The sequence below is a fragment of the Cydia splendana genome, unplaced genomic scaffold (assembly GCF_910591565.1).
Source record: "Cydia splendana unplaced genomic scaffold, ilCydSple1.2 scaffold_133_ctg1, whole genome shotgun sequence".
Classification (NCBI taxonomy): domain Eukaryota; kingdom Metazoa; phylum Arthropoda; class Insecta; order Lepidoptera; family Tortricidae; genus Cydia; species Cydia splendana.
Genome location: NW_026946855.1, coordinates 96,573 through 123,553, shown reverse-complemented (window position 1 = coordinate 123,553; position 26,981 = coordinate 96,573). Strand labels below are relative to the sequence as shown.

Genomic DNA, 26,981 nt, shown 5'->3' with positions numbered 1-26,981 from the left:
TGGGGCGCTACCGCGAATACCGAAAATCGTCAATTGCGGGCAATTCTGACAGATAAAACACGGTTTGCAACCGCGAAGACAGCCGTCATCGAGCGGCCCGTTCGAAAGACGATTATGGATCGAATATCGTTCCATAGACTTACCGCGAAACACAATTTTCGGAGTTTTTGACAGCACGAAATTCGTAAAGAACTGTCAAAACACACGTTACCTCAAGAGCTAACGTTGGTTCTTTCGTTTATCACAGTGCTGCCAGATGACTCGCCTTTCAGCTTTTTATCCCGTTTTTGTGCAGTGAATCCACGCATTGTTTTGCAAATATTTTGAATGTCCGAGGTTTTTGAGCACTGCTGCGGGATCAATAAATAGATATTTGGGGAATTTGCTCGATCAACTCGCAGTTTCAAAGCAGTGCTCCCGGTTTTTCTATTTCGTGACCTGGCAATTTCATTATTTTATAGTGTCAATGTAATAATGTCATGTTTGAATTTGTGTAACGTTGTAAGTATCTAAGTATCCACCGGTTGTGCTGCAAGTGAAAACAATGGCTGCCAGATTACTACTTCTTCAAGAGGCCTTGGCGGAAGAAAAGCGTCAAGAAGCTGCTCGAAGGCGGCTCATGCGAGAGAGGTTTCGACAGATAAACGTTCCCGACGCAGAGTTCGTCAACACCTTTCGAGTAACCCGGGAGGTGTTCGAAACTCTGTATACGGAGGTCGGACCTCTCTTGCCGCCCGTTCGAAATAACCGAGGAATAGACCCTGTCGATAAGGTATGCATTTTAGATTATTTTGTACGTCACTAATAAATAGTCAAAAACAATCATATTCACAATAAAACACGTACTATACAATAGCTTATTTAGGTGTCCGTGCCTTCGCTTGAACCACATTATGAGATAACACCCTTGTAACTCAGCCCTAATCAAGCGAATTCATCAACTAGTAGCGCCATCTATCGCGCTACCCAAGTACTAATGTCGACCGGTTGCCAGCGCTCGGCTGCTTTCTCTTCAGTACGCTTTTGTAACTCAGCCGAGCAACACGTTTACAAAGCAAGTTTAAAAAGATCAAGAAATTTAAATCGTAAAGATATTTTGAAAACCTCCGACTTCGTGACATTCCGCTCGGTGCCCATGGCCCAGCGACGAGACGCAGTGACCTTCCTACAGGCACCGTCATAAAAAGTACACGGGTACTTACGCCTTATGGCTTCGTCCTGTGGGACAACAAGCGTCGTCCCGTGAGACGACATGGCGTCGTCCCGTGAGACGACGAGCGTCGTCCCGTGAGACGACAAGGCGTCGTCCCGTGAGACGACAAGGCGTCGTCCCGTGAGACGACAAGGCGTCGTCCCGTGAGACGACAAGGCGTCGTCCCGTGAGACGACATGGCGTCGACCCGTGAGACGACATGGCGTCGTCCCGTAAGACGACATGGCGTCAACCCGTGAGACGACAAGGCGTCGTCCCGTGAGACGACAAGGCGTCGTCCCGTGAGACGACAAGGCGTCGTACCGTGAGACGACAAGACATCGTCCCGTGAGACGACAAGGCGTCGTCCCGTGAGACGACATGGCGTCGTCCCGTGGTATCGTCCTGACACACGACTTGGTATTGTCCTGACAGACGACATGGCAGCGTCTTGTAAGACGACGAGCATCGTCTCGTTAAAAGACCTTGTTACATTCCGCTCAGTGCCCGTGGCCCAGCGATGAGACTAAGTGAGCTCTTATAGCCATCATCATAAAAAGAATACCTACGGGTATAAATGGCACACAGCGTCGTCCCGTTGGACGACAAGCGTCGTTGCGTGAGACGACATAGCGTAGTCCCGTGAGATGACATGACATCTTCCTGTGGGACATCAAGCGTCGTCCTGTAAAGCAGTAAGGCGTCATCCTGTGATACGACAGGCATCGCGATGAGTTACGTCATCATGTGAGAAGACATTGCGCCATCCTGTGGTATCGTCCCGTGAGAGGATATTGCGTCCCATAGACGTTGCGTTGCATTGTTTCATAAGACTACATTTTGTCGTATCGTGAGACATTAATGCGTCGTCCTATGAGATGATATCGCATCGTCCTCTGAAATGACATTGAAATGATGTTGTCTTGTTAAACAAAAACCGTTGTCTCATGGTCTACCATTAATACGGTAGCGGACGTCTTATTGGTCGCTTTATCGTTCGATGTCTGCACAGTCGGCCTCGCATTTAAGATCTGCATGGTCATGAACCAATGCACGACTTAGTGGGCGTTATCATCATTGTAGCCGACCAAATGGTGTGTCACCTTTTAGAACGACGAGCAGCAGAATTGCTATTAGCGGGTTTGGCGCGAAATTGATAAGGAAATGCAGTTACAATAATTGTCTCAACCTGCCAGGAAAAAGGAAGGTTTCCGTCTTGGTCGTGTACAAATGTTGGTCTGGGTCGATAACAAACAATTCCCGTGAGATACCAAACAAACCAAAAATATACATTCTGAGGATCCTAAACTGTATGACTAACCGGCCATGAAAAATAGCAGTTAAAAAACTGTGAAAAGGGAAAAGTACAAAGTGAAAAACCTTGTGTTATACTTTGCCCAACTAGATCCTATGTCAAAAAGAGAGAGGGGGAGGCAAGAAAATTGACGTTAGCCTTAAAGAAGGAAAGAAAACTAAAACTCTCTCTTCTGAATAGGAATACCAATACAAGTATAATGCCAATTCATTTACGGCTCTGTCATAGGCTAACAAGAGATAACTCTTTATTGCGGCTCTAAACCTGAAAAGAATAGAGTTTATGATACTCATATATATTAGTGAAAAATCATCGCACTAAATCCCTCTTTTGAATGATGAATGACTAGTCAGGTTAATAGTGTCTTTGGGAATACTGAAGCATCTCCTGTATACTCTCTAAATATTGACCATTAGCTAAAAAATTGCGGCCTGTTACAAAGAGAAATCTTTTACTTACTTTAAATCGTCTACTATGTAGCTGTGAAACAGAGACCACTGAACTAAGACTAACACGTAGAAAACAGCAAGTACCTTCAATCGCATTCCGTCTTCCGTCCAATAGACCGAACTGACAAAGGCATTTATAATGTAATTAGTGCTCTATTCACATCAGTCAGGTAGAAACTTGGGAATTTCCAGGTTCAAAATTCAAGTAACAAGCTCCACTTCGGAAGATTATCTAAGCAGCGGGTTGTCAATCGACCTGCCGTTGGTATAACAATCATACATCATAAAACGTTGACCATAAATGTTACATAGTTCAATTTCAAAGGAAATGAACTCTTACTGGTAATATAACTATCGGAAACAGACGGTATTTGTAGGAGGTGCTTTCACAGAATGTCTAAAAGGACCAACTAGTAAAATATTAAATTAGTATGGCAATCCGCATAGTTACCCATGATTGTTCAATAGGTGAAACATCGGTTTCTTTAGTGGTAAATGTTATGCCTATGTAGAAGATGAGGCGGCCCTTCAAGTTATGTACATAAATAAAGAATTTATGAAAAGATTTTTCGGTAGTTTAGTTAGAGTGGAGTTACTGATTCTGTTTCGAAAAATCGCGAATTGAATTAGAGGTGAAGCCGCCTAAGAGAACTAAGCTGTCGAACCAATAGCCACGGTCCACGGCTTTACATCTAAACGATGATTGTTTAATTTCGCCAAATAGACAAATTAAAATGAAGTCACTTCAGAAACTTTGAAACCATGTGGACTGCGGGGCAAGCCAACGTACATACAAACGTACAACGTACGTAACCGTACACACATGCGTAATATGTAGAAAATATTTGCAGGCAGTCACCGATAGCAGATACCGGATTCTGAAAGAACACGGATCAGAAATATCCTTCTTTCGATTTCCAGATGAGAGGTTTCCTTTGCAGATAAGGAAGTACTCACGTGATTTTATAAAAGAACAACAACATACGGTGGTTCAGGAAAAAATGCAAGATCTAAGCGAAATATGATCCCAGTAGTGACTCATGACAGTCATGACTACAAATATGTTCGCCGGTTAAATAGAGCCTGCAATTTACTCTGAAAATCAACACTAGTTCTGCTGTCATTGCCAGATCTAAATACAATAAGCTTAGCTGAAAGCTAGTAGTCCAGGGTTTACAGCATACTGTTGTAACAGGTCTCGTAGGGCATGTAATTGGAAACGTCATCGTCAATGCAATCAATTAGAGTTCCAGGTGTAGTACCCTACAAAATCATCGTGTCTTGGTTATAGGGCAGATGCTCTGCTAATAGAATTACAGCATTAGTTGTGAAGACAACTACAATTCATATATTTATATATTCATGATAATAAGCTTATATCATTAAATACAGTAAATATGAGATGTCAGTAGACATATATCAACGTTACGTCAGGCGTAGCTCACTCCGCGATTTCGTCGCGTCGCTAGAAGTACATGCGGCCCACACCAATTTTGGTGTCTAGCACTAGTAGTTGCCGCGCACCGCTATGGAACGGACGCCTGCTCGCGCTGGCGCCACCTTGCGGTCATAATCTGTCGTAATAGTACATACTATTATTTATTCTATGATTACGTCAAGGTAGTGACATGAATATAATATGTCGCAGAAAGGCCTAGATTATCAAATAATTGTTTATTTGTGGGCATCATGATGCCTAATTAACCCTAGGGTTCCCTCAAGATCATCAAATGATACACAACTTGATTGCACGAAAGCCAATAAACAACATACAACGTCCTTGTATTGCTAAATTTCTAATCAAAAGTACCTACAAATTAATAATAATAATAATTCAGCCTATATACGTCCCACTACTGGGCACAGGCCACTTCTCACTCGCGAGAGGGCTTGGGCTATAGTCCCCACGCTGGCCTAATGCGGATTGGGGCTTCAAAGTACAAATTAAGAAATCAAATTAATATTTGGTAATGAACACGTCTACACGTGTTAAGGTTTGACAGGAATTGTGCCACAGCATCGCCCGCGCGCGCCGGTGCTGGCAGCACTTGAGATTAGATGACATCATGAGACACCCGTGGTTTGTGCCACTGCAATGGTATAATGCCAAGAACTTACTGGTTCGGACCAATATACAAATAATAATAATGTTTTAATCTGTCTGGATGTTACGAAAGTTCCGCAATTGGTTTGAAAAGGTTGCACTACAATTTAAAGTGGATAGGTCCACCTCCTCTACTCTTACTCAAAGAGTCTTTCATCGTCAGTCAAGAGGTTTTTACACTCTTATTAGAAGATCGTATGTATACGAAAGCATTAAAAACTCACACAACGTGCTAAGTCTAACAATAAAGCACAATCCATTACCAGCGCGCGAACCATAAAATCTTCAGTTTGGGAATCAGCTTGCCACCAGAAAGAGTGAACATTAAACAACCTACAATTACAAGCCTTTATTATAATTAGCCTAAAAATTATGGGTGAAGGCATTGGAATTATTCAAAGATTAAAAAATCTTCTATAATATCCTACTTGGTAGACGGATCTTCAGTCTACGCACAACATCATGGTGAGATGCCATCCACAACAACTGGAGTTGTCTGCATCACTTTAAATTCATAATCATCGCCTCCATACGATTGTCACCTTCGTGTCAGTGATTCTGTTCATTAGTTACATTCGCTTGCATGACTGACAAGCATATAATAGAAGCTTGGTTGACCTGGCACCAGCCTAATTGGCAAGTTTTCAGTTATCTGTGGGGAGTAATAAATTTAGCAGCATAATTGACACTTAAAATAGGTAGGAGCCTACCATTTCATATAAGAATTAATATCTATTCATGGCTTACTATTAATATGGTTGTTTTTTTTTTAAAGCAACCCTCACCTAAAACTAATCAGTAAGGAAGGATGTATTATCGCCTCAGTTGAAACTACTGCTAGGGTGTTGAGAGTTGTTACTTGTTAGTAACGCATACATTAAATCATGAAGTGTTGTATTTTCTTCTTCACTTTCTGACGTTACTTTCAGGCAGAGGAGTACTTGATTCGAAATAAATCTCAATTGCTTCCACAAATAAGAACATCATGTTTATAATTTTGAACACATTTACGGAATATGTTGTCCTTATGTAATGATAGCCCATTAACAAATAAACCTGGTATACCTAGTCAATAACTATGTATTAATATCTAAATAATGTCAATATCGTATTGTAGTGGGTACCTATACAAACCTTTGGTTATTTGTCCAGATTAAAAGTCATATTACATTACATCTGGCCTATGATGCAACTTACCAATTTACATTAAATTGTTGGAAAATACGATAAATCAGAGAGGACCCAAGCTTTTCCAATTAGTTACAAGAATTTTAAACAGTGGATGGGCCGCAGTGCTTTATTTGTGTTAAGCAGTAGATAAGTAGTAGTAATATCATTACATCATACAACAAATCCTTTTTATCACCTAGTGGGCTATTGTAAGGAAAGAATCAGGTAGTTTGGACGGGTTTAATGTAAAACTCACTCGATGAGGTTCACGTTACACGCATCAGAGCTACTACTTCAGATAGTGGTTACACTTAAATATGTACGACCTACAAGTACCTACTTATGTCTTTAATTATGATTTTAGGGACAGTCTTTCAACTAATAGTCACACAGTTTTGTTTTATATAAAAAGTTAAGTAGTTTTATAGTCGCAATGGATAACTTATGTTGCCAGTTAGTGCTAACAATTGTCTCATCTATCGGTAATTACAAATAAGGAAAATCTAGTTAAGGTTTGACGTAAACAATCCTTTAGTATATCAATACGGAATAAATTTCAAGCCCATATTCTTATCAAGTGATTTTTGCATAAATTTAAATATTATCAGTCACAGTACGCCCGGGCCAGCGCCGGCAGAGGTTTAAACACGTCTCATAATGTGGTTCAAGCGAAGGCACGGACACCTAAATAGAACCGTTTTTCCCCCGAAGGGTAAAAAACGGATATTTAGGTTCCTGCCGAAGCTTGAACCACACCTAAGGGCCTTGCCGGCTTATGTGGTACTGAAGAGAAAGCAGCCGAGCGCTGGCAACCGGTCGACATTAGTACTTGGGTAGCGCGATAGATGGCGCTACTAGTTGATGAATTCGCTTGATTAGGGCTGAGTTACAAGGGTGTTATCTCATAATGTGGTTCAAGCTTCGGCAGGAACCTAAATATCCGTTTTTTACCCTTCGGGGGAAAAACGGTTCTATTAAGCCATTAAATTTCATCGTCTTGGGGGTTGAATTCCAATAAATACTTTCTTAGTGGAGGTCTGTAATGTTTCAAATTACTAGATCCTAAATTCATCGGTTTTACCCTATAAGGCACACTAAGATATTATAAGGCTACAATTTCCACCCTGTAACATCAGCATTTTTTGTCATTTTTTCTTATGCAGAATTTTTAATACTTTAAGCTTACACAGATTGACTAATAAAGTCCCACAGTAAGCTCAAGAAGGCTTGTGTTGTGGGTACTCAGACAACAATATATATAATATATAAACATGTACTTAAATACATAGAAAACAACCATGACTCAGGAACAAATATCTGTGTCATCACACAAATAAATGGGCCCCTTACTGGGATTCGAACCCAGGACCACCGGCTTCACAGGCAGGGCCACTAGGCCAGACTGGTCGTTAAAAGGACTGGTCGTTATAAAGGTGATGAGGCTTGAATTATGTATCCTTTTAAATCTGTATAAAAGCTTAGGCTTATTTTTATATGGTGTTCATAGAGAAATAAGCCTGTTTGAAAAGACTGTCCTCATGTAATGTCCACCAGTATTTAAATAAAATAACAAATTTTGATATAATATCATCACCTTCTTCGCATTACCCTGGCATTTTGTCACGGTTCCGCTTGACTAGAATTGACATAGGTACTAGTTTTTACAAAAGCAACTGCCATCTGATCTTCCAACCCAGAGGGTCAAGATGGCTGATTAGCCGGTTTCCTAACAATGTTTTCCTTCACCGAGAAACAACTGGTAAATATCAAATGTTCTTTCGTACACAAGTTCCAAAAAACTCATTGGTACAAGCCGGGGTTTTCACCTGTGACCTCTGGATTTAAAGTCTCACAGTCATACCGCTAGGCCACCAGCACTTATTGAAATTTTGATATAATAATACAAATTTAAATCAGGTTTTGTCATGAGACAGTTTTGCCTGAATTATAATCACTGTTAAGTACATAGGTACATCCTTTTTAATTAACACTGTTGTTTAAATTACCTGCTGTGACCATTAACTACCTTCTTTGTTCTTTCCAGATTTTAATAGCTTTAAAGTTTTTTGGTAGGGGTGATTACCAAGGTGGTGTAGGCCGTGACCAATGGGTGCCTATGTCCCAGCAAGCAGTTTCAGACTGCTTAAGGGATGTCACAACGGCCCTCAATGACCCCGGGCTAATCCACCGCCATATGATATTCCCAAATACACAGGCAGCACGGGCTGTCATTAAAAATGGGTAAGTGGAATATCTACACATTTTTTATCATGATTTTATCACCATCTAGAATAATGCTTAAGTAGGTAAGTAAACACTTTATAGTACGAAATGAAAGGAATATTGGTTACATCCGATAACAGTGCTTAGTGTTCACACAGACTACTTCACATACCTATTGTATGAATATATAAAAGTTCCTTTCCCTTTAAATAAAAAATATCATGTGTCTGCCAGGAAAGAAGCTCAAGAACTACTGTTAAATTTTCTATTATTTATTATAATTTTCTATTATTATCTCATCCATTGTCTGCACCAAGGCCCCAACGTTTTCTGTTCACTTTGACGGCGCAGCAACTAGTATCACTTCTCTCTCCTCGCTCTTTTAAAAATGCCATTTGTCAAAAAAGGACAAGCTTACATATCTTCGTTAAACATAAATATAATTGAAATGCTAATGAATAATAAATATATTAGAATATAATAAAATAATTCAATTATTGCGGAACACATAAGCTAGTACGTATTTATGTATTTTAATTAAATATCTGAACTTTCCCTTCGTTCCCTGCTGGGGCGTGACGATGAAATTGTGATCTGATAACCACAATAAAGAATAAAAGCGTTTTTGTTCATTTTAGGTATCGTTAAACCTTTGAAGTAAAATTAACATTGCAAGAAATGTCGATAGTTTATCGATATGACTTTATCGACATGGCTACAGTAAGGTGGTGTTAAATTGTTAATCGTACACTAAACAAAAGTGGCAACAGTGACAGCTCGCTGAGACGGGATCTCTATATATTAAATCCATGGTCTGCACTTTTCATGCTCACTGCAATTTTAAATTTATAAATAAATAATAAAGGACATCCTTCCTTACTCAAATTGACTAAAAAAACTGGTCTTACCTAATATTCAATATGTGCATACCATCACATTTGACAAGATATCTTTTTAAGTGGTAATATCTATTTTTGACTTGTAGGTTACATGTTTTTCTATACATGTGTATCATTTATTCATGACACCCACTGAATTATTTGTAAAGGAAGCTGCCACATGCACTTGCTATTATCACAATACAATTCATTTATTTTTACAAACTTTTATTTAACTTGCAATGTGTGTAGAGTCGGACCGAGAAAAGTCTGCAGCGGATTTGATAGCCCACGCAGTGCAAATGTTATTTAAGTATACGTCATAAGAGCCAACGGGAGTGCTCATTTCTCCATACAAACGTACTCCTCGTTTTCCTCCGTGGTTTTTGAAGCTAGAGCAATGATTTTTTCAACACAGATTAATATTGTCAATATCTATGTCGGACCGTTTTGCTTTTTTTGATATTTTTGTTTTTTAAGGCGCTAGAGCCCTTCAAAAATGGCCAAAATGACCTAATTGACTATGCCGCAATGAGAGGCGTGGCATTCAAAACTGATATCAATTAGCCAAAAAAGCAAAACGGTCCGACACAGATAATTTCATAATCATTTAGATTTCCAAATTTGGTTACGATTGGTTAAGTTTTGGAGGAGGAAACAGAGGAGTACGAAACCTCGATTTTTGAGATTTTTACGCAGGATTTTTCGCCTTGTCCTTATCGCACTACTTTTAGGTGCCGCTTCCGTTAGCGAGACGGGTATATTTACCTAAAATATTTAAAACTCAGCTCCTGTTTCGTCATAATTTCATATAAGTTTGATCTCTGTATAAGTAGTTAGTAGATTATTTTTGGTAATTGTTAATTGGGTTATTATAGATGGTCAAGCAAATCTTGTCAGTAGAAAAAGGCGCCAAATTCAAGTTTTCTATATGACGACCTTCGCGCCAAAATTTTCAAATTTGCCGCCTTTTTCTACTGACAAGATCCGCTTGACCAACTATATTATACCTACAGTAATATTTTACCACATGTTTCATGTTGACAATGTTTTTTTTTGCAGTTTCTACGAGAAATTCGGTATTCCGGGGGTGTGCGGTGCAATAGACTGCACACACGTGGCCCTGCACAGGCCACATGAATATGAAGAGCGCTTTTTCAACCGGAAGCATTTTCATTCATTAAATGTGCAGATGGTAAATTGTTACATTATTATTATTAGTCTTATGAAAGCAGTCAAGGAAGAGTCATGTATTTCTATTTAATTTTATTAATTGCATGTTCTATTTCCAAAATACTGTTTCTCATCACCTTTTCGAAAAAGGGCTTATTATTCCCCGCTAGGTGGGATCCTAGTGACATGTTTCTTCCCTGATAAGAGGGATCAAAGTGGCACTTTTCTGTTCTAGGACACGATTATTTTCCATTTTATCTACTATTGAATAAATACTAGCCTTTGCAAGTATCTGTATTTACTATGCTTAAATAACTTATTACCTACCAGAGTTTGTCGAAGAGGCGTTAATTCTAAAAATGATTTGTGCTTCGGACCGAAGACGCCACGGAGCGTAATCTTTTTTCCATAGGTAACTTCATAATATAGTGAAATAGGAACTAATAGCAACTGACGTGCGGTTTCAGGTCTGCGATCATGAAAACTACATACTAAACGTGGACGCATCGTACGGCGGGGCAACTCACGACGCCTTCATATGGGCTAATAGCGTCATAAGAAACCACTTCGAACAATTATGTGGTACCGGAGAAATAGCGTATCTATTAGGTATGTTTTAGAATATTCTCACGGCCCGGTTAGAACATCGAGCGTCAGCGGTAGCGAAACGTTACAGCGAGACATACTGATTCGACCTCTCGTTTCCACCTATGGCCGCCGCCGCGCGAAGTCGTGGCCGGGCCGTTACACCAGTCAAGCTAATCGCACATCATGAGTAATAAGCCTTGTGAGTTCTGGAGCTATGATATAACAGACATACAGATGCACAACTGCACATGTTACGTCAGGGGTCAGAAGTCGTTCAGCACGTTATGGAAACGATTAGCGATATTTTTCACACGATCTTTTGTTTTAAAATGTGGATAACGATGTAATAGGGATAAATTGACTGATATTTTATTCTTACCCCCGACGGTATGGACGGTGATTACTGGGTAAAAGGCTCTTAGTTTCCTGTTTTCATTTTATCTTCAAACCCGATTCGGTTGCGGCTTTCAATAAAGTTTCGTAACACCCGCATTGGTTCTCAGATATGTTTTGAACCACCATTACATTAATTTTAGGAGACTCCGGGTATCCACTGCGGGAGTACCTTATGACACCTGTAGACGGCGCCGCAGAAGACTCTCCTGAGGGGCGCTATAACGACGTACAAAAGAGGGCGCGCTCCATTATAGAACGAACATTTGGAATTTTAAAAGGTAAGTAACTTTTGTCTTTATATGGTTATGGATGATTTCCGTAGTTAACTGTCATTGTTTATCATGAAGTAGGAGCTATTGCCGCCATATCCAGCATCTATCGGCTATCTATCTTACCTACATTATTTTGAGTAAAATGTATATCGATGTTGCCTATGATTATACGTAGCCCGCGCGATAGCAAGCGCTTTGTTGGCGTGTTGCTGTTTCCCTTTTAATTAAACGGTCAGACGTTAGTAGCTGTCGTATAAGCAAGTACCTTTAGCAAGTGACTATTATGCATTGGCATAGTCGGGGATTGCCCCGGGAAATGGTTTCCGAGCGGATCCTAACTTACCTCGGGAAAAAACAATCGTTATGAAAGTTTATATTAGTTACAGCTGGTTACAGGTAATGTAATATAATGTTAAACTGATGGCAATGAATGAGATAACCCTAACCATAGTCTCCGTTCTGTATTTTTGAAGGGCGATGGAGATGCCTGCTGGCAGCGCGCGAGCTTTATTACCGGCCCGATATGGTCGGTAAGATTGTTGTGGCCTGCTCCGTGTTGCACAACATGTGCACGATGGCGCGCCTCGAGCCACTAGAGCTGGAGCCGGACGAGATTGCCGCGGAGGAGGATTTGCAGCGCAACGCCCGCGCCGTCTACCAACCGCCGCCCGCCGTAGAGGCTCTGCGTCGTGGCCGTGAAGCCAGGGCAAGGTTAATCGGAAACATAAATGGACGATGATGAAGATGGAAAGAAGGTCAGGAGTAATTTATTTTGCTAATTCGTAAATATTAGTGATTACTCGATCATGTCAAAATAATAATTTCTTTACGTACCTATCTAAATATTTTGATACGGCTCTAAAAATTACATTAGGATATTAGAAAGATACTTCGGGCTGTTGTTTGGTTTTCTTAATAACGCACAAAACTTATAATCTTGCCGTAAAAACTAATATACTATATATATATATATATATATATATAGTATTATAGTATTATATATAGTATGGATTGTTGACTTTAGTTTATATATATATATATATACTATATTATATTATATTATAAATCCGAAAGTGTGTCTGTCTGTCTGTTACCTCTTCACGCCTAAACCACTGAACGGATTTAGTTTAAATTTGGCACAGAGACAGGCGTGGCTCACTCCGCGATTTCGTCGCTTTACTACAGGTAGCTAAAAGTACATCCGCTCCACACCAATTTTGGTGGCTAGCCATAAGCCGCGCGTGGCGCTGTCGCCACCTGGCGGCCATATCTGTCCTGATCGTAACAGACGCGCTTTGTTAGAGAGTGAGTCTTCTGTACCTAGTACTATTATTTATTCTGTGATAGAGATAGTTTAAGTCCCGGGAAAGGACGTAGGATAGTTTTATGTCAGAAGTCAATCCCTAAAGAGGGTGAAAATGGGGGTGGAAATGAGAAAATTAATGAAGTGCCTGTTAATTGGTATAAACAATTAAGCATATAACGCTCGAATTGCTATTAGATTTTATCCAGGCGCTGTACTTTAGCTGCTGGTACTAATTCCACGCAGACGAAGTCGCGGGCAAAAGCTAGTAACTTATAAAATAAAGCCTATTACCTACATTAATGGACTATTGGTACCTACCATGCTCAATATTTGATTAATCATTAGGTACCTACCGTAAAATATATGGTCCTACTATGCTATCTTTACGGAAATTTTAAATATTTTACAAGCTTTTATTTTTACTGACCGTTTTCTGTCTGTCTGTCTGTCTGTAATCAAATCGTGCAAGTTAAATTTGATCCACTTCCCGGTTTCCGATTGAGCTGAAATTTTGCATGCGTGGATAAATTGGATGACAATGCAATATTATGGTACCATCGAGCTGATCTGATGATGGAGACAGGAGGTGGCCAAAGGAACTCTGTGATGAAACAACGCAGCCTAATTGTGTTAGGGGTTTTTAGAATTGTCTCGATGAGTATTAGTTGTCTGTCGTAAGAAAAGTCCAGTCAGCGATAAAAGCTTGTACCAAAAATGAAATTTTTGCCAAAAACTTATTTAAACTTTTAATTATAAAATATTCAGACATATTAATTTAAAATAAAGCCTTCATGAAACTTATTTTTTCAGGTTTGTCGCGTTCGTCGCCCTCCGAGGCCCACGAGTAATGGAACGCGGTTTATGAGACTCCAGCAGCCGCCAGTTCACACCCACCTAAATTTGTTTTAGCATCAATTCGTATATTTCTTTATATAAATTCAAATCTTGTAACTTAGATTTAGACCACCTCTGATGTTTGGCGTAAGTGCCTAAGTAGGTACTTAAGTAATTCATCGAATGGAATGCATAAGTAATATGCTCATCTGGGGTGATGCACTTGGATGATAGCCAAAGGAACTTATCCATAGAAAAAAAAACCGGGCAAGTGCGAGTCGTACTCGCGCACGAAGGGTTCCGTACCATAATGCAAAAAAAGAAACGGTCACCCATCCAAGTACTGACCCCGCCCGACGTTGCTTAACTTCGGTCAAAAATCACGTTTGTTGTACGGGAGCCCCACTTAAATCTTTATTTTATTCTGTTTTTAGTATTTGTTGTTATAGCGGCAACAGAAATATATCATCTGTGAAAGTTTCAACTGTCTAGCTATCACGGTTCGTGAGATACAGCCTGGTGACAGACGGACGGACGGACAGCGGAGTCTTAGTAATAGGGTCCCGTTTTACCCTTTGGGTACGGAACCCTAAAAGGCTCATTAGAAAGTGTGTGTTATGAAGTCGGCAATAAAAGTGTATATTAATAACAAAAAAAACTTTGTATATTGATATAAGTAACTTGTGCATACTTTTCACTATATCTGTCAGGCTGTTTTGTTGTAAATTAGAGGCACTTTTTTTACATAATAATTGTTGTCTCTGTACAAAATCTGTTAAACTGTAAAAGGTATATTTGAATTGAAATACAGTGTAACAATTAATAAAATATAGTTTAATCATTAATCTAATTTTATCTTATACCCCATACATGTGATTATACCAGTGCATTCGACTCGCTTTCTATTATTTGATTGAGCTGAAACTTCACATACAATGTAAATTGGATATTATGGACACAGGATGTGGCCATAGGATTTGTGTTTGAGTAGGTATGTTAGAATTGTCTCGATTAGTATTAAGTTCCTATTAAAGAAAAAGCACAGTGAACGATAAATGCTTAATTGTATTAAAATTTTAAATGTTGTCAAACTTTTTATGTGTTCAATAGGGAGTATTACTGCCATGTTCTGCCACCAGAGTGCAGCTCTCGTGCACATCCTAAACCATAGAGTAACTTGTACATACTACTTACGCCTTAAACAAGTTTTAGATTTTTGACAAATTTTTGCGAATAAATAATGATGATGATGTCCTCCCAGACGTATCCGTCCAAAGAGTATAATAATAATGTATCCGTCGACGGCGACCTCCTGACAAGCGTTTTATATACAGGGTGAAATTTAAATCACTGGCCATATTCATTCCAGGCACTAGGTTACACTTAAGGAATCTATTTAGCGAAAAAAAAGAGTACATTTTTTTTTTAATTTTCATTTTTCAATTTTTAAATACTTTCCACGAGTCGTGGTCACCCTATTACCACAAATGTAAACAAACCTAATAGTAGGTTTTAACAACAACATCAGCAAAACCCTTATCTGACCTTCACTAAACCTTATAATCGTTGCAATAGGGTCCACCCAGTTAGTGTTGGCGATGGTAGGCAGGTTTATCAATTTCGAGGGTAGTCTAAACCATTCCGCGCTAGCGGTAAACATAACGGTTAGCATAAATGATTAGTCACTCGTCACTCGCCAACCTTAAAATAATAATCGCGCGCGTACTAAGGTTTAAAAAAATGTTTTCGAACCGGGAATATTAGGAAATGGTACGGTGTTATTTATTAAGTGGTGAGTGTTTACGTGGTGCACAAAGATTATACGAAATGGAATCAGTTCCACGCCTTCGCAGACAAGGATTGAATCCAAGAGTACCATCTCGTGGGACTTTCGTTAATTGCGTCGACTTTTAATCAAATGTAAGTACATAAGATGATTCAATTTTTTAAATACGCCTGAATGCAAAGATTCCTGACCTAGTTTTTACTCATTGTTTTTAAGCCACGGACGTTTTGTTAATAATCATTAGTCAGAAATAATATTTTAGATTAAAAATGGGTTGCCTTTGCATTTTGACGGCTCTAAGCCCGTTAAAGTATGAAGGAAAAATTAGCAACTTATGTAGGTAAGCGTCTTATCTCGCTGCAATAGGGTTCATAATTGGTGACGCGATTGCAAACAGCGGGAGGGGCGGGGTGTCAATGACCTTAACTGATAAGAGAGAAGCGGGTGTAGAGGGTAGTTGTCGGTTCACCATAACGTACGAGGTTTTTAGGACAACTTGATGATGAGTTATTTCGAAAAAAATGTACTGAGCGGTATTAAAAGAAAAAACACGTGTTTAATATTTTTTCGAGTTCTTTCGGGTGTTTCAATTTGGCCAGTGAATTAAATTTCACCCTGTATATATTAAGATTATTACTATTTTTTTAAAGGGTTTTTATTTAACTATGCATGGGCGCAGGCGCCCATAGGCAGGACGCCCTCAGGCTAGATGGAGCGATGACCTTCGCAAGGCGGCTGGCAAGAGCTGGATCAGAGTTGCCCAAATCGTGCTCAATGGCGTGCAATAGGAGAGGCCTATGTCCAGCAGTGGACGAGAGTAGGCTGATGATGATGATGATGATGGACGCAGGCGTGACTTGCAAATCCAAATTTGGTTAGTTAAGCGGTTTAAGCGTGAAGAGGTAACAGACAGACAGACACACTTTCGCCTTTATAATATTAGTATTTTGCGTTACTACACATTACTATCCCAAAACGTTATCTACTTAAAATGCTAAGATCCTTCTTCATGTAAGTAAAATAGTAACTTAGATAATGTGCTCCTGTTCCTTTTACATATACTATAGGTTACAAATTGTCAATTTGTTATACGCAACGAAAAACCCTCATTTGAAGTGTTAACTTGTGTTTGTGAAGTGTACACTATTCAAAAATGCGACTTAAAGAAATTGACTACAAGATATTGCAATTCCCAATAATTTGGGACATCAATAATTTATATCATGGTGATGAATTTCTAACCGAACTTGCCCGTCTAGATCTTTTAATACTGTGTATGAAAGACGAACCTCACTATAATTTTAAAATGCTTAACAAGAAAATCAGGAATTTCAAGGACCGTCTCCGCAGATTAAGGGTATATAATTTTGTTTGTATAGATTTATTTAATTATATTTATATTAAATAATTATATAACTATTTACATCATTATTATATTATATGTATATTATGAGAAATATTTTATTTTAATAATCTGTTAATTTTTATTACAATACTGTTTAACGCTAAAACAAAAACACTTTTTTTTGTTATAGGAAAAACTAGTCGCCAACGGACAACGATTCAGATACGTTATACAAATAATTCAAGCAGCTCCGGGGTCTCCACACCACGCTGTTATTGCTATTGAAGTAAGTATGATTAACAAATCAATAATGTTATTTCTGTATAAACATGCTTATTGCATTGAACTATGTTTATTTATTTTACAGCCTTCACCAAGTTTGCAAAATATACTTTTTGATATCCCGGAGCAAGTAGTTGAAAACGAAGAACCTCCGCTGGATTTCAACGTAAGTTGTTTTAATTTGAAGTACATTTATTTTACTTTCAGATTCCATAGAAACTTAATAATGTTTATTTGATTATTATTTTTCAGGCCCTCATAAATGAGTCCGGACTGTTAGACGACGTGGGTGATCCTATTTGATTCAACATTTTATGTAAGTAATACTCGGTTCTTTCTACTATCATACATTTTTGTTTTAATCTAAAGAACAATGTTTTTCTAGGAATGTCAACTTGGTAGAACACGGTCAGTTCTTTCAGTACATAGTATATATTACGTAATGCTAATTTATATTTAATATGTTATATTATCCTACTGCCATTTTAATTACCCATAACATATAGATATGATTGGTAAATTGAACTCATTAGTTTACACCATATTATTTTTCTCGTTTAAAAACTTTGTTTACACTAACACGATAAGAAAGCGTCGTCACACACAGTTAAAGGAGTACCTGCTAACCTTTTTTTTTTCCGATCTTTTATAAGTGGCTGAATGCGTCTCACGATGTCTTTCAGCTATTTTTAGAACTATTGTTTTGATTTTAAGATTTTTTAAATTTTTACATAATATGATTTCAGGATACGTAAGGCGTTCGTGTAAGATGATTATATGTAATTAGTCTTCCTAATTATGAGACAACATTTTCTAAGTAAGTTTGCTTTACCTAACCTAACATTTTTCAATTTTATTTAAATAAAATAATTATAATGAACTATATCGCAATAATCAAACATTTACTGTAATTATTTTCTAATGATTTTTTTTTTACAACAACTTTTTTTTTATTAAAAGTAATATAAATGTATGTCTTATTTAATATGTTATTGATAATTTTCATCTACTGAAATTTATGTCTACCAAAATAATTACAAAACATCTATGTTCTCTGTCTAAACTGAATACTTCCCGTTTTCCAGATGTTCCACATGACAAAAGACCGAGTGTCGCTGAATGCTGTTCCTTCATTTTATTTTAAGGTAATTAAAATGCTTACTTATTATTAACATACCAAAAACGATACTATTTATAATTAATATATTTTTCAAAATGATTTAATGAATTCAAGATATTTACTATTCATCTCTCTTTTATTTAAAAGATATTTTGATTATATATATTTTTTTTATTTTTTATAATAATAATGAAAAATATTTTTTTTTTTGTGAAAATCCACTACCGCTATTTGTGCCTTCGGGTAACATTAGGTAGCCCAACCCTTTAATATACATGCTTAAAGGGTTATTGTAAATTAACATATTTCTTTTTTATGATAATTACCATTACACAAAATCAAAGTTATTACAAAATCAAAACCAAAGTTAGTTGCCTATTCTACGTGTATATGAATGAAGCGACTTGTATATGTGAATAGTGTTACTTTCACACATACGGACTGTGGTAACTAAACGCTGTCCCCCCCCCGCTCTCGCTCTCTTGGGATAGACAGTTTACAACTAAGGTGTACTCTTACCATATAATTAAATAAATAATAGTTAACAGATCCTGTATTTGGTATTAATTAATTACCAGTTACCAATACACCCCCATCGAGCATCCTGATACTACACTGGCGACGAGGATGGGATACGAATCGACGTGAAACTGTATGTATTTCAACATCTCGGAAATAGAGGTTATGAACATAATTTCAATTATCAAAACGTCACCACGGAGCAGTGGACAGGATATGTGAAGAAACCGGTCGGTAAAGCAGAGCATACATTCCAGCAATATCAAAACGCAAACGTCAAACGCCACTATACGTCATATGTCACAACTCTGTCGGTAGAACAGACAACATGGCAACCATTTAATTGCTACTACGTACAACTGAAGCTCAACAACAAGTTTAGTAACAATCGATAATGTCCCTTGAAGAATTTCAATTAAAAATTGCAAGTGGCCAAACGTCGTGGATTCAGGAGCTACCAAAAGATACATTATCACAACTCATAATACAATTAGAATTAACGACAAGCCCAAATCCGACTATCGACGAATTGCGAAAAGTGCTTCGAGAACACGTAAAAACAAGAAAAATAAAAATGACACACCAGTCAACGCTACCTATTACGAGCTTGGAAAATTTCAGTGGTGGAAATTGGAGGAGTTACGAGGAACAACTCAATTGTTACATGCTATTGCATGACATCTCGGACGACAAAAAGGTTCCGCTTTTAATAACAAAATTAACAAGTAACGTTTATGACACATTGTCAGGGTTATGTGCCCCAAATATACCAAGTAAAAGTAGCTATGAAGAGCTATGTAAAAAACTGCAAGAATTTTACCACCCCAAAATAAATCTGGCAGTGCACAGAGCGAGATTCATGGACAGGAAGCAAGAAGAAGGAGAAACGATAAAAGAATACCTGTTAGCTGTTCGCAAACTGGCTAAAGACTGTGATTTCAAAGATGTAGACGAACATTTAAAAGAAAGACTGTTGAATGGCGTTCACAACGAGACAATCAGATATGAAGTTTTGAAGATGGCCGATGCAACCCTGGCAAAGTTAACAGCAGTTGCGGAGACAGCAGAGATGGCTTTTAAACTATCGGCCAAGCCAGTTGATGTGTTCAAGCTCTCAACAGATCGCGGGAAAGTGAGTCTACAGCCTCAAAAAAAGCGTCAACAACAACAGTCAAAGTGCCTGTGCTGCGGCAAGATAGGACATTGGAAGGATCAGTGCACCTTGCGTTTTAAGTACTGTTCGGAATGTGGCAAGAAGGGACACATTTTTAGGCTATGCCCCTTAAAGAAACCAAGCCTAAAAACTGTGGTTTGCTCCGAAGAAAAACAAGATGTTTGTGAAACCAATGAACTAGATGATATGTATCAGACACTTAATTTGGAATGTAAGTTATTTAAAAAAATACCACCTATGTTTTTAAAACTAAAAATTGAAGGGATTCCATTTGATTTTGAAGTGGACACAGGGTCAGATATAACTACAATAAATAAAGGTGACAGAGATAAATTTTTCCCACAAATCAACATAGAAAACTCTAAAATGACTATGATTAATTTTAACCAGTCCATTTCAAAGCCAATTGGATTATTAAAAAAATTGAATGTGATATTTAATGAATCAAATTTTGAGGATATGACCCTCATAGTGGTAGAAGATGGGTTACCAAGGGTTATAGGAAAAGATTGGTTAAAAAAATTAAATTTATGGCCAATCAAATTACAACAAAATATTAATGTATGTACTAATGTTCCAACTAAACAGGCCTATCTAGACAAAATAAAAAAAGAGTTTCCTATTGTATTCGAACCGGGCTGGGGTAATTTTAAAAAGGCAAATATAACCCTAAAACTAAAACCAAATGCCAAGCCAAAGTTTTTGCCAGCAAGAAATGTGCCTTTTGCGTTAAAATCCAAGGTTGAAACCGAAATAAATAGACTATTGGCAAATGGTCGTATTGCACCAATAGAGTTTAGCGAATGGGGTACACCAGTGGTACCAGTGATGAAGGGTGATGGCTCAGTGCGCCTCTGTGGGGACTACAAAGTAACTTTGAACCCTAACCTAGAAATAGACCATTTTCCTCTCCCGACAATAAATGACATACTGTCAAATTTTGAAGGAAATAGTTGTTTTTGTGAGCTAGATTTGAAAGAGGCTTACCTTCAAGCACCACTGGATGCAAATTCACAGGAACTAACTACAATAGTGACTGAAAAGGGTATATATAAATACTTATATCTGCCCTATGGAGTCAGTACTGGGCCGGGGTCGTTCCAGCGCCTAATTGTTCAATTGTTGTCGGGACTGGAAGGTGTGAAGGTTTATATAGATAATGTTTTCATTGCAGGAAAAACAATAGAAGAAATAAATTCAAGATTAAAATCTGTATTGCAACGCTTCACAGAGGCAGAGTTGAAATTAAAAATATTGAAGTGCAAGTTTTTTGAAGAACACCTAACAGTATTTGGATATCATGTGTCAGGTGAAGGCATCAGAGTAATTAAAGAAAATATTGAGCCCTTATTAAAGACACCCCAACCCGAAAATATAAAAATGTTACGTTCCTTTTTAGGGAAAGTAAATTATTATAACCGATTTTTAAAAGATATGGCCACAATACTACAGCCATTGTATAATTGTCTTAAAAATGAACATTTTTGTTGGACCCCTGAATGTGACAATGCTTTTTTTAAAATAAAAGAAGCTTTAACAAAAACAACCACTTTATCTCATTACAGCAATGAACTGCCAATAATTTTAAGCTGCGATGCCTCAGACTGTGGGGTGGCCGCTGTTCTTTCTGTGAGATCTGAGGATGGTGTAGTGAAACCAGTAGCTTATGCCAGCAAAAAATTGACTGATGCTCAAATAAAGTACCCAACCATAGAAAAAGAAGCATATGCTATAATATTTGGAATTACCAAATTTTACGAATATTTGTTTGGACGAACATTCGAGTTACAAACCGACAATGCTGCTCTAGTTACTATATTTGGCCCTAAAAAAGGTATACCAAAAATGGCGTGTAAAAGATTACAGCACTGGGCTATATTCTTGTCAGGGTTTAACTACACTATCCAACATATAAAAACAGATTGCAACCCCGCAGACTACTTGTCTCGCAATCCCACACCAGACAATAGTACTTTTAGCCATCCAATATTAGACAGTAGTGAATTAAGTGTGTTAAAATTCTTGTCATTATCAAATTTTGAAAATGTAAATTGGAAAATGGTGGAACAAGAAACAAAAAAATGTACTACTCTATCAACTGTAATGAGATATTGTACTGATGGTTGGCCTGATAAAGCAATGTTAAATGAAGAATTAAAATCTTTTTATGAAAAACAAAATGAAATAAGTATTGATCAGGGCTGCTTACTGTGGGGCACACGAGTAATAATTCCAAAAAGTCTGCAGAATTTAGTAATGAATGAGTTACATGCAAGCCATTTTGGAATAAATAGAATGAAACAAATTGCTAGGTCATACTTTTGGTGGAAAACTATAGATAAGGATATCTCAGATATAACAAATGCATGCATGATTTGTTTAGAAAACAGAAAGGCCCCCGAAAAGATACCCCTAACGCCTTGGCCACCGGCTCATACAGTTTGGGAGCGTTTACATGCGGATTTTCTTGGACCTTTCTGTGGTAAGATGTTTTTGGTGGTGATAGATAGTTTCTCAAAGTGGCCAGAAGCATATGTGATGTCGAATATAACGGCCACTAATACACTAAAAAATTTTAAGTCACTATTTGCTCGGTACGGTTACCCGCTCCATTTGGTGGTGGATAATGGGACAACGTGGACGAGTACTGAATTTAAAGATTATTGTAAAAGTAAAAATATTAAAATAAGTTACACCCCACCTTATTACCCAGCAACGAATGGAGCCGCCGAACGCTTTGTACAGACTTTTAAAAGCCATGTAAAGAAAATTATAGCCAGTGGAAAGTCACTGGAAGACGCAACGAATTTATTTTTAGTTGATTATCGAACAAGTGTAAATAGAGCTACTGGTGTCAGCCCCTCGAAACTAATGTATCAGCGGGAGCTGAGAACTAGATTTTCCTTACTTAGACCACAGCCTGTAAGTGCTAGGTTGCAAATTAATAATGAAAAACTAGTAGAGTTCAGTAAGGGAAATCGAAATGTGACTTTTGATGTGGGGATGAAAGTCATGGTTAGAGATTATAGAGATAAAAAACGAAAGTGGATTGGGGGAGAGATTAAGGAGTGTCTGACACCAGGGGTTACATATTTGGTAAATGTGGAGGGGAGAAGCATAAAACGCCACGTTAACCAAATGTTAGCTATAAGTAATTAGGGTAATTTAAGCGCTCGCTGTAAGTTAAGTGTTCTTTTATAAATGGGCTGGGGGAGAGTGTGGTAACTAAACGCTGTCCCCCCCCCGCTCTCGCTCTCTTGGGATAGACAGTTTACAACTAAGGTGTACTCTTACCATATAATTAAATAAATAATAGTTAACAGATCCTGTATTTGGTATTAATTAATTACCAGTTACCAATACACCCCCATCGAGCATCCTGATACTACACGGACTACTGTTATGCCGGATGTGGATGGAAGACCCTATTCTAACCTACCTACTTATTTTTACAATTTTTTTTTCTTTATTTCTAAAAATTCTTTATTCTAATTTGACACTTTGTTTTTTTTTTCTTAATAGCTATTAAATATCTCTATAACAATATTACGTAGTTCCAAAAATTATTTATTCTAATTAGACATTTTTTTATTAAAAACCTTTATAACAATAATGCTTATGTATACATTTTTTTTTTCATAATTAAAAATAAAATTCTTAATGATTTCAGCTACAATACAACATTCAGCGCCTTCGCACTCGACTCGCCTTAATAGAACTTCTGTGCTACTATTCTAAACTTGGTAAGTACATTTAAACACGTCATTAATCTCTATGTTATATATTAGAAAAATTCAAAAATATTACTCAATGTCTAATACATCTATCCTTATAATATTTAACCTATTTTTTTTTTAACTTTTTAATATTTTTTAACAGTTATTTTCTAGTCAAACCTTTTTATCAACATTAAAACATAACAATTAGTTCTGTTTATCTAATTAACATAACAATAAAAATACAGTCATTAACAAATGTCAGTTAAACATTACATTTTAATCAACGTTCACCGGATCAGCTATTTTTACTCAATTCGCCTTTATAATATCTTGACAAATGTATTGTATTGTATTTACCTCGGTATATATTTGTATATGGATCTACTAAAATATATACGTTTGGATAGGGAATTGCTGCAATTACATAAGGTCCCTCATAAATTGCTTCGAACTTTTTTGTTATCTTTTGCTGAGCATTTGATTTATTTAACTTTTTTATTTTAACCCAATCCCCTATTTGAAATTGAATCAGTCTATAATTTTGATTAAACTTTGCCTGCCTTATCTCAGCTGCTTTCTTTAAATTTTCTCTAACATTTTGCCTAATGTCCGCTATGTTTTTCTTTATATGACTAATAATTTCCTTATCAAATGTTAATTGCGTAGGCTGACCATACATTATTTCACATGGAGTGAACCCTGTACTATCATGAAACGTATTATTATATAGAGTTTCTATCTTTGGTAATATTTTCACCCAACTTTGATGTCGTTTTTCACAGTAAGTCCTGAATAATACTCCAAGTTGTCTATTCACGCGTTCTGTAGTATTTGGACGAGGATTTCTAACTGTTGTATATATAGTTTTGACCCCCTTTTCTTTCATAAAACGCCTCCATTGATCACTAATAAACTGCGAGCCATTATCTGTTAAAATTGCTTTTGGTTGAATGATTTTAAAGAATTTTTTCATACTAACTACCACAGATAACGCTGTAGCCTTCCGTAACGCAAATAGTTTGATGAATTTACTAAATGAATCTTGAACTACCAAAATATAGCTCATTCCGAACTGTCCTGACGGTAAAGGCCCATAAAGATCCGCCATGACTAAATCTCCGATATCATTACTCACTATTGACTTACACTGTCCTACGTGTTTGATATTATCATTTTTCACCATTTGACAAGTATGACAAGTTCTTATTAGTTTTTTAACATCTTGCGTAATACCCCTCCAATAAAATCTATCTTTTATGTATTTTATGACCTTGTAAGCCCCTTGATGACCCATTTCTAAGTGTATTTGTTTTATTATATCCGATACTAACATTCTTGGCAAAAATATAACTTTATTTGGACTATTATCGGGTGTGAAGTACATTACACCATCCTGTAATGAGCATCTTTGAATTATTCGACCGATTCTATCACTAATATCACCATTTTCTAGACCTTGAATTATTTCGTCAATTTCGGGATCTTGTTTTTGTAATTCTTTAACCTTTTTTAATTTACTTATCAATTCTTTATTTATTTCTGTTTCAGTATAAAGAATCTCGGGCAGCCGTACTTTATCTTCCTGCAAAAGATCGGTTTGAGGTGGGTATCTAGATAACACATCCGCTCCAATATTATCTTTGCCTTTTATGTGTTCAATTTCATATTTAAACTGCTCTAAGTAATTGATCCAACGTATTACTCGCGCATTATATAATTTCCAATTTTTGACAAATAGTAAAGCCTTATGATCCGTTTGAATAATAACCTTTGAACCTCTCAAATAAGTTTCAAACTTTTCTAAACAGTTAATAACGGCATAAAATTCTTTTTCAGTCGTCGAATAATTTAATTGAGCCCCTCTTAGAGATTTACTATGAAACCCAAGAACTCTCATTTCCCCATTATCATCAAGTTGATAAAGTATGCCTGATAAGCCGATACCTGAGGAATCTGTTTGCAAATAATAAGGTTTGCTAAAATCAGGATGTTGTAATTGAATAACATCTACGAAAGTCCTTTTTATTGTCTCAAAAGCTTTTTGTTCATTGACACCCCACTGCCACGTCACTCCTTTTTTCAATAAATGACACAATGATTGTACATTTTCGCTATAATTAGGGATAAATCTTCTATAAAAGTTACACAGTCCCAAGAAAGCTCTTAATTGTTTTATTTTTCTTGGAGCTGGAAATTCCTGTATCGCTTTAATTTTATCCGGATCGGTTTTTATTCCATCTACTGATACTATATATCCTAGCATGTGCACCTCTTTACATAGAAATTTGCATTTTTCTAAATTGCAAGTTAGGCCCGCTTTTCCTAATTTTCCCAACACTATGTCTAAGTGTTCCAAATGTTGTTGCAAGGTACCGGTAGTAATTATGGCTAAATCGTCCAAGTAATTGACACAAAATTCGCGAACGTCATCCATAGCACGACTAAAACTTCCCACAGATGTTTTGAGTCCTTGCGGCAACACGTTATACACGTAAGATTTCCCATTAAAACTGAAACCTGTATATTTTTTTACTTTCTTCCGATAGTGGTATTTGAAAGTACGCATTATTCAAATCAATTACGCTTATAAATTTCGCTCCGTGAAATGAGTTTAATACGTCCAATTGTAAAGTTGGTTTTTCGGTTTCAGATATCATGTTGAAATGAAATGAAATCGTTTATTCACAATGAACATATGGTATTATAAGATCTTAAATTACAAGCATTGCGTCCCATGATACATTCAGTCTAGGCAGACGTGTGAAAACAGTTGTCAGTGATTAGATCACTCTGTCATTTAAAGTTCATTATATTATATTTACAAGATTAGTTTTAAATTAGCATCAACTAACAATATTTAAAACATGAAAATACTGAAATGAAAATTAAAATTAAGTACAAAAAAAAAAAAATACATTAAATAGGATAATTATAAAAGATTTTCAGATGTCAATTTACATTTTAAAACGTATGCAATAAAAATTCGTTTATACTGTAAAAACAATTGTCAATTAATATTTTATACAATGTCTTTTTGAAATCCTTAGTAGGCAATATCTTTATTTCAGCTGGTATTTTATTGAATATATTAATACACATACAATACGCGCTTTTTTTCCTAAGTTCTAACTTGCTA

General features: G+C 36.9%; 1 protein-coding gene across 1 annotated transcript; it reads left to right on the top strand.

Annotated features, from left to right (window-relative positions):
• The first annotated feature begins 544 nt into the window (after positions 1 to 544).
• Positions 545 to 17,616, top strand: LOC134805515 (putative nuclease HARBI1). Its single transcript, XM_063778805.1, has 9 exons — positions 545 to 772; positions 8,275 to 8,471; positions 10,394 to 10,526; positions 10,972 to 11,113; positions 11,629 to 11,766; positions 12,234 to 12,466; positions 17,222 to 17,317; positions 17,399 to 17,479; positions 17,566 to 17,616. The coding sequence occupies exons 1-9, from the start codon at positions 545 to 547 to the stop codon at positions 17,614 to 17,616; spliced, it is 1,299 nt and encodes a 432-aa protein (XP_063634875.1).
• The last annotated feature ends 9,365 nt before the right edge of the window (positions 17,617 to 26,981 follow it).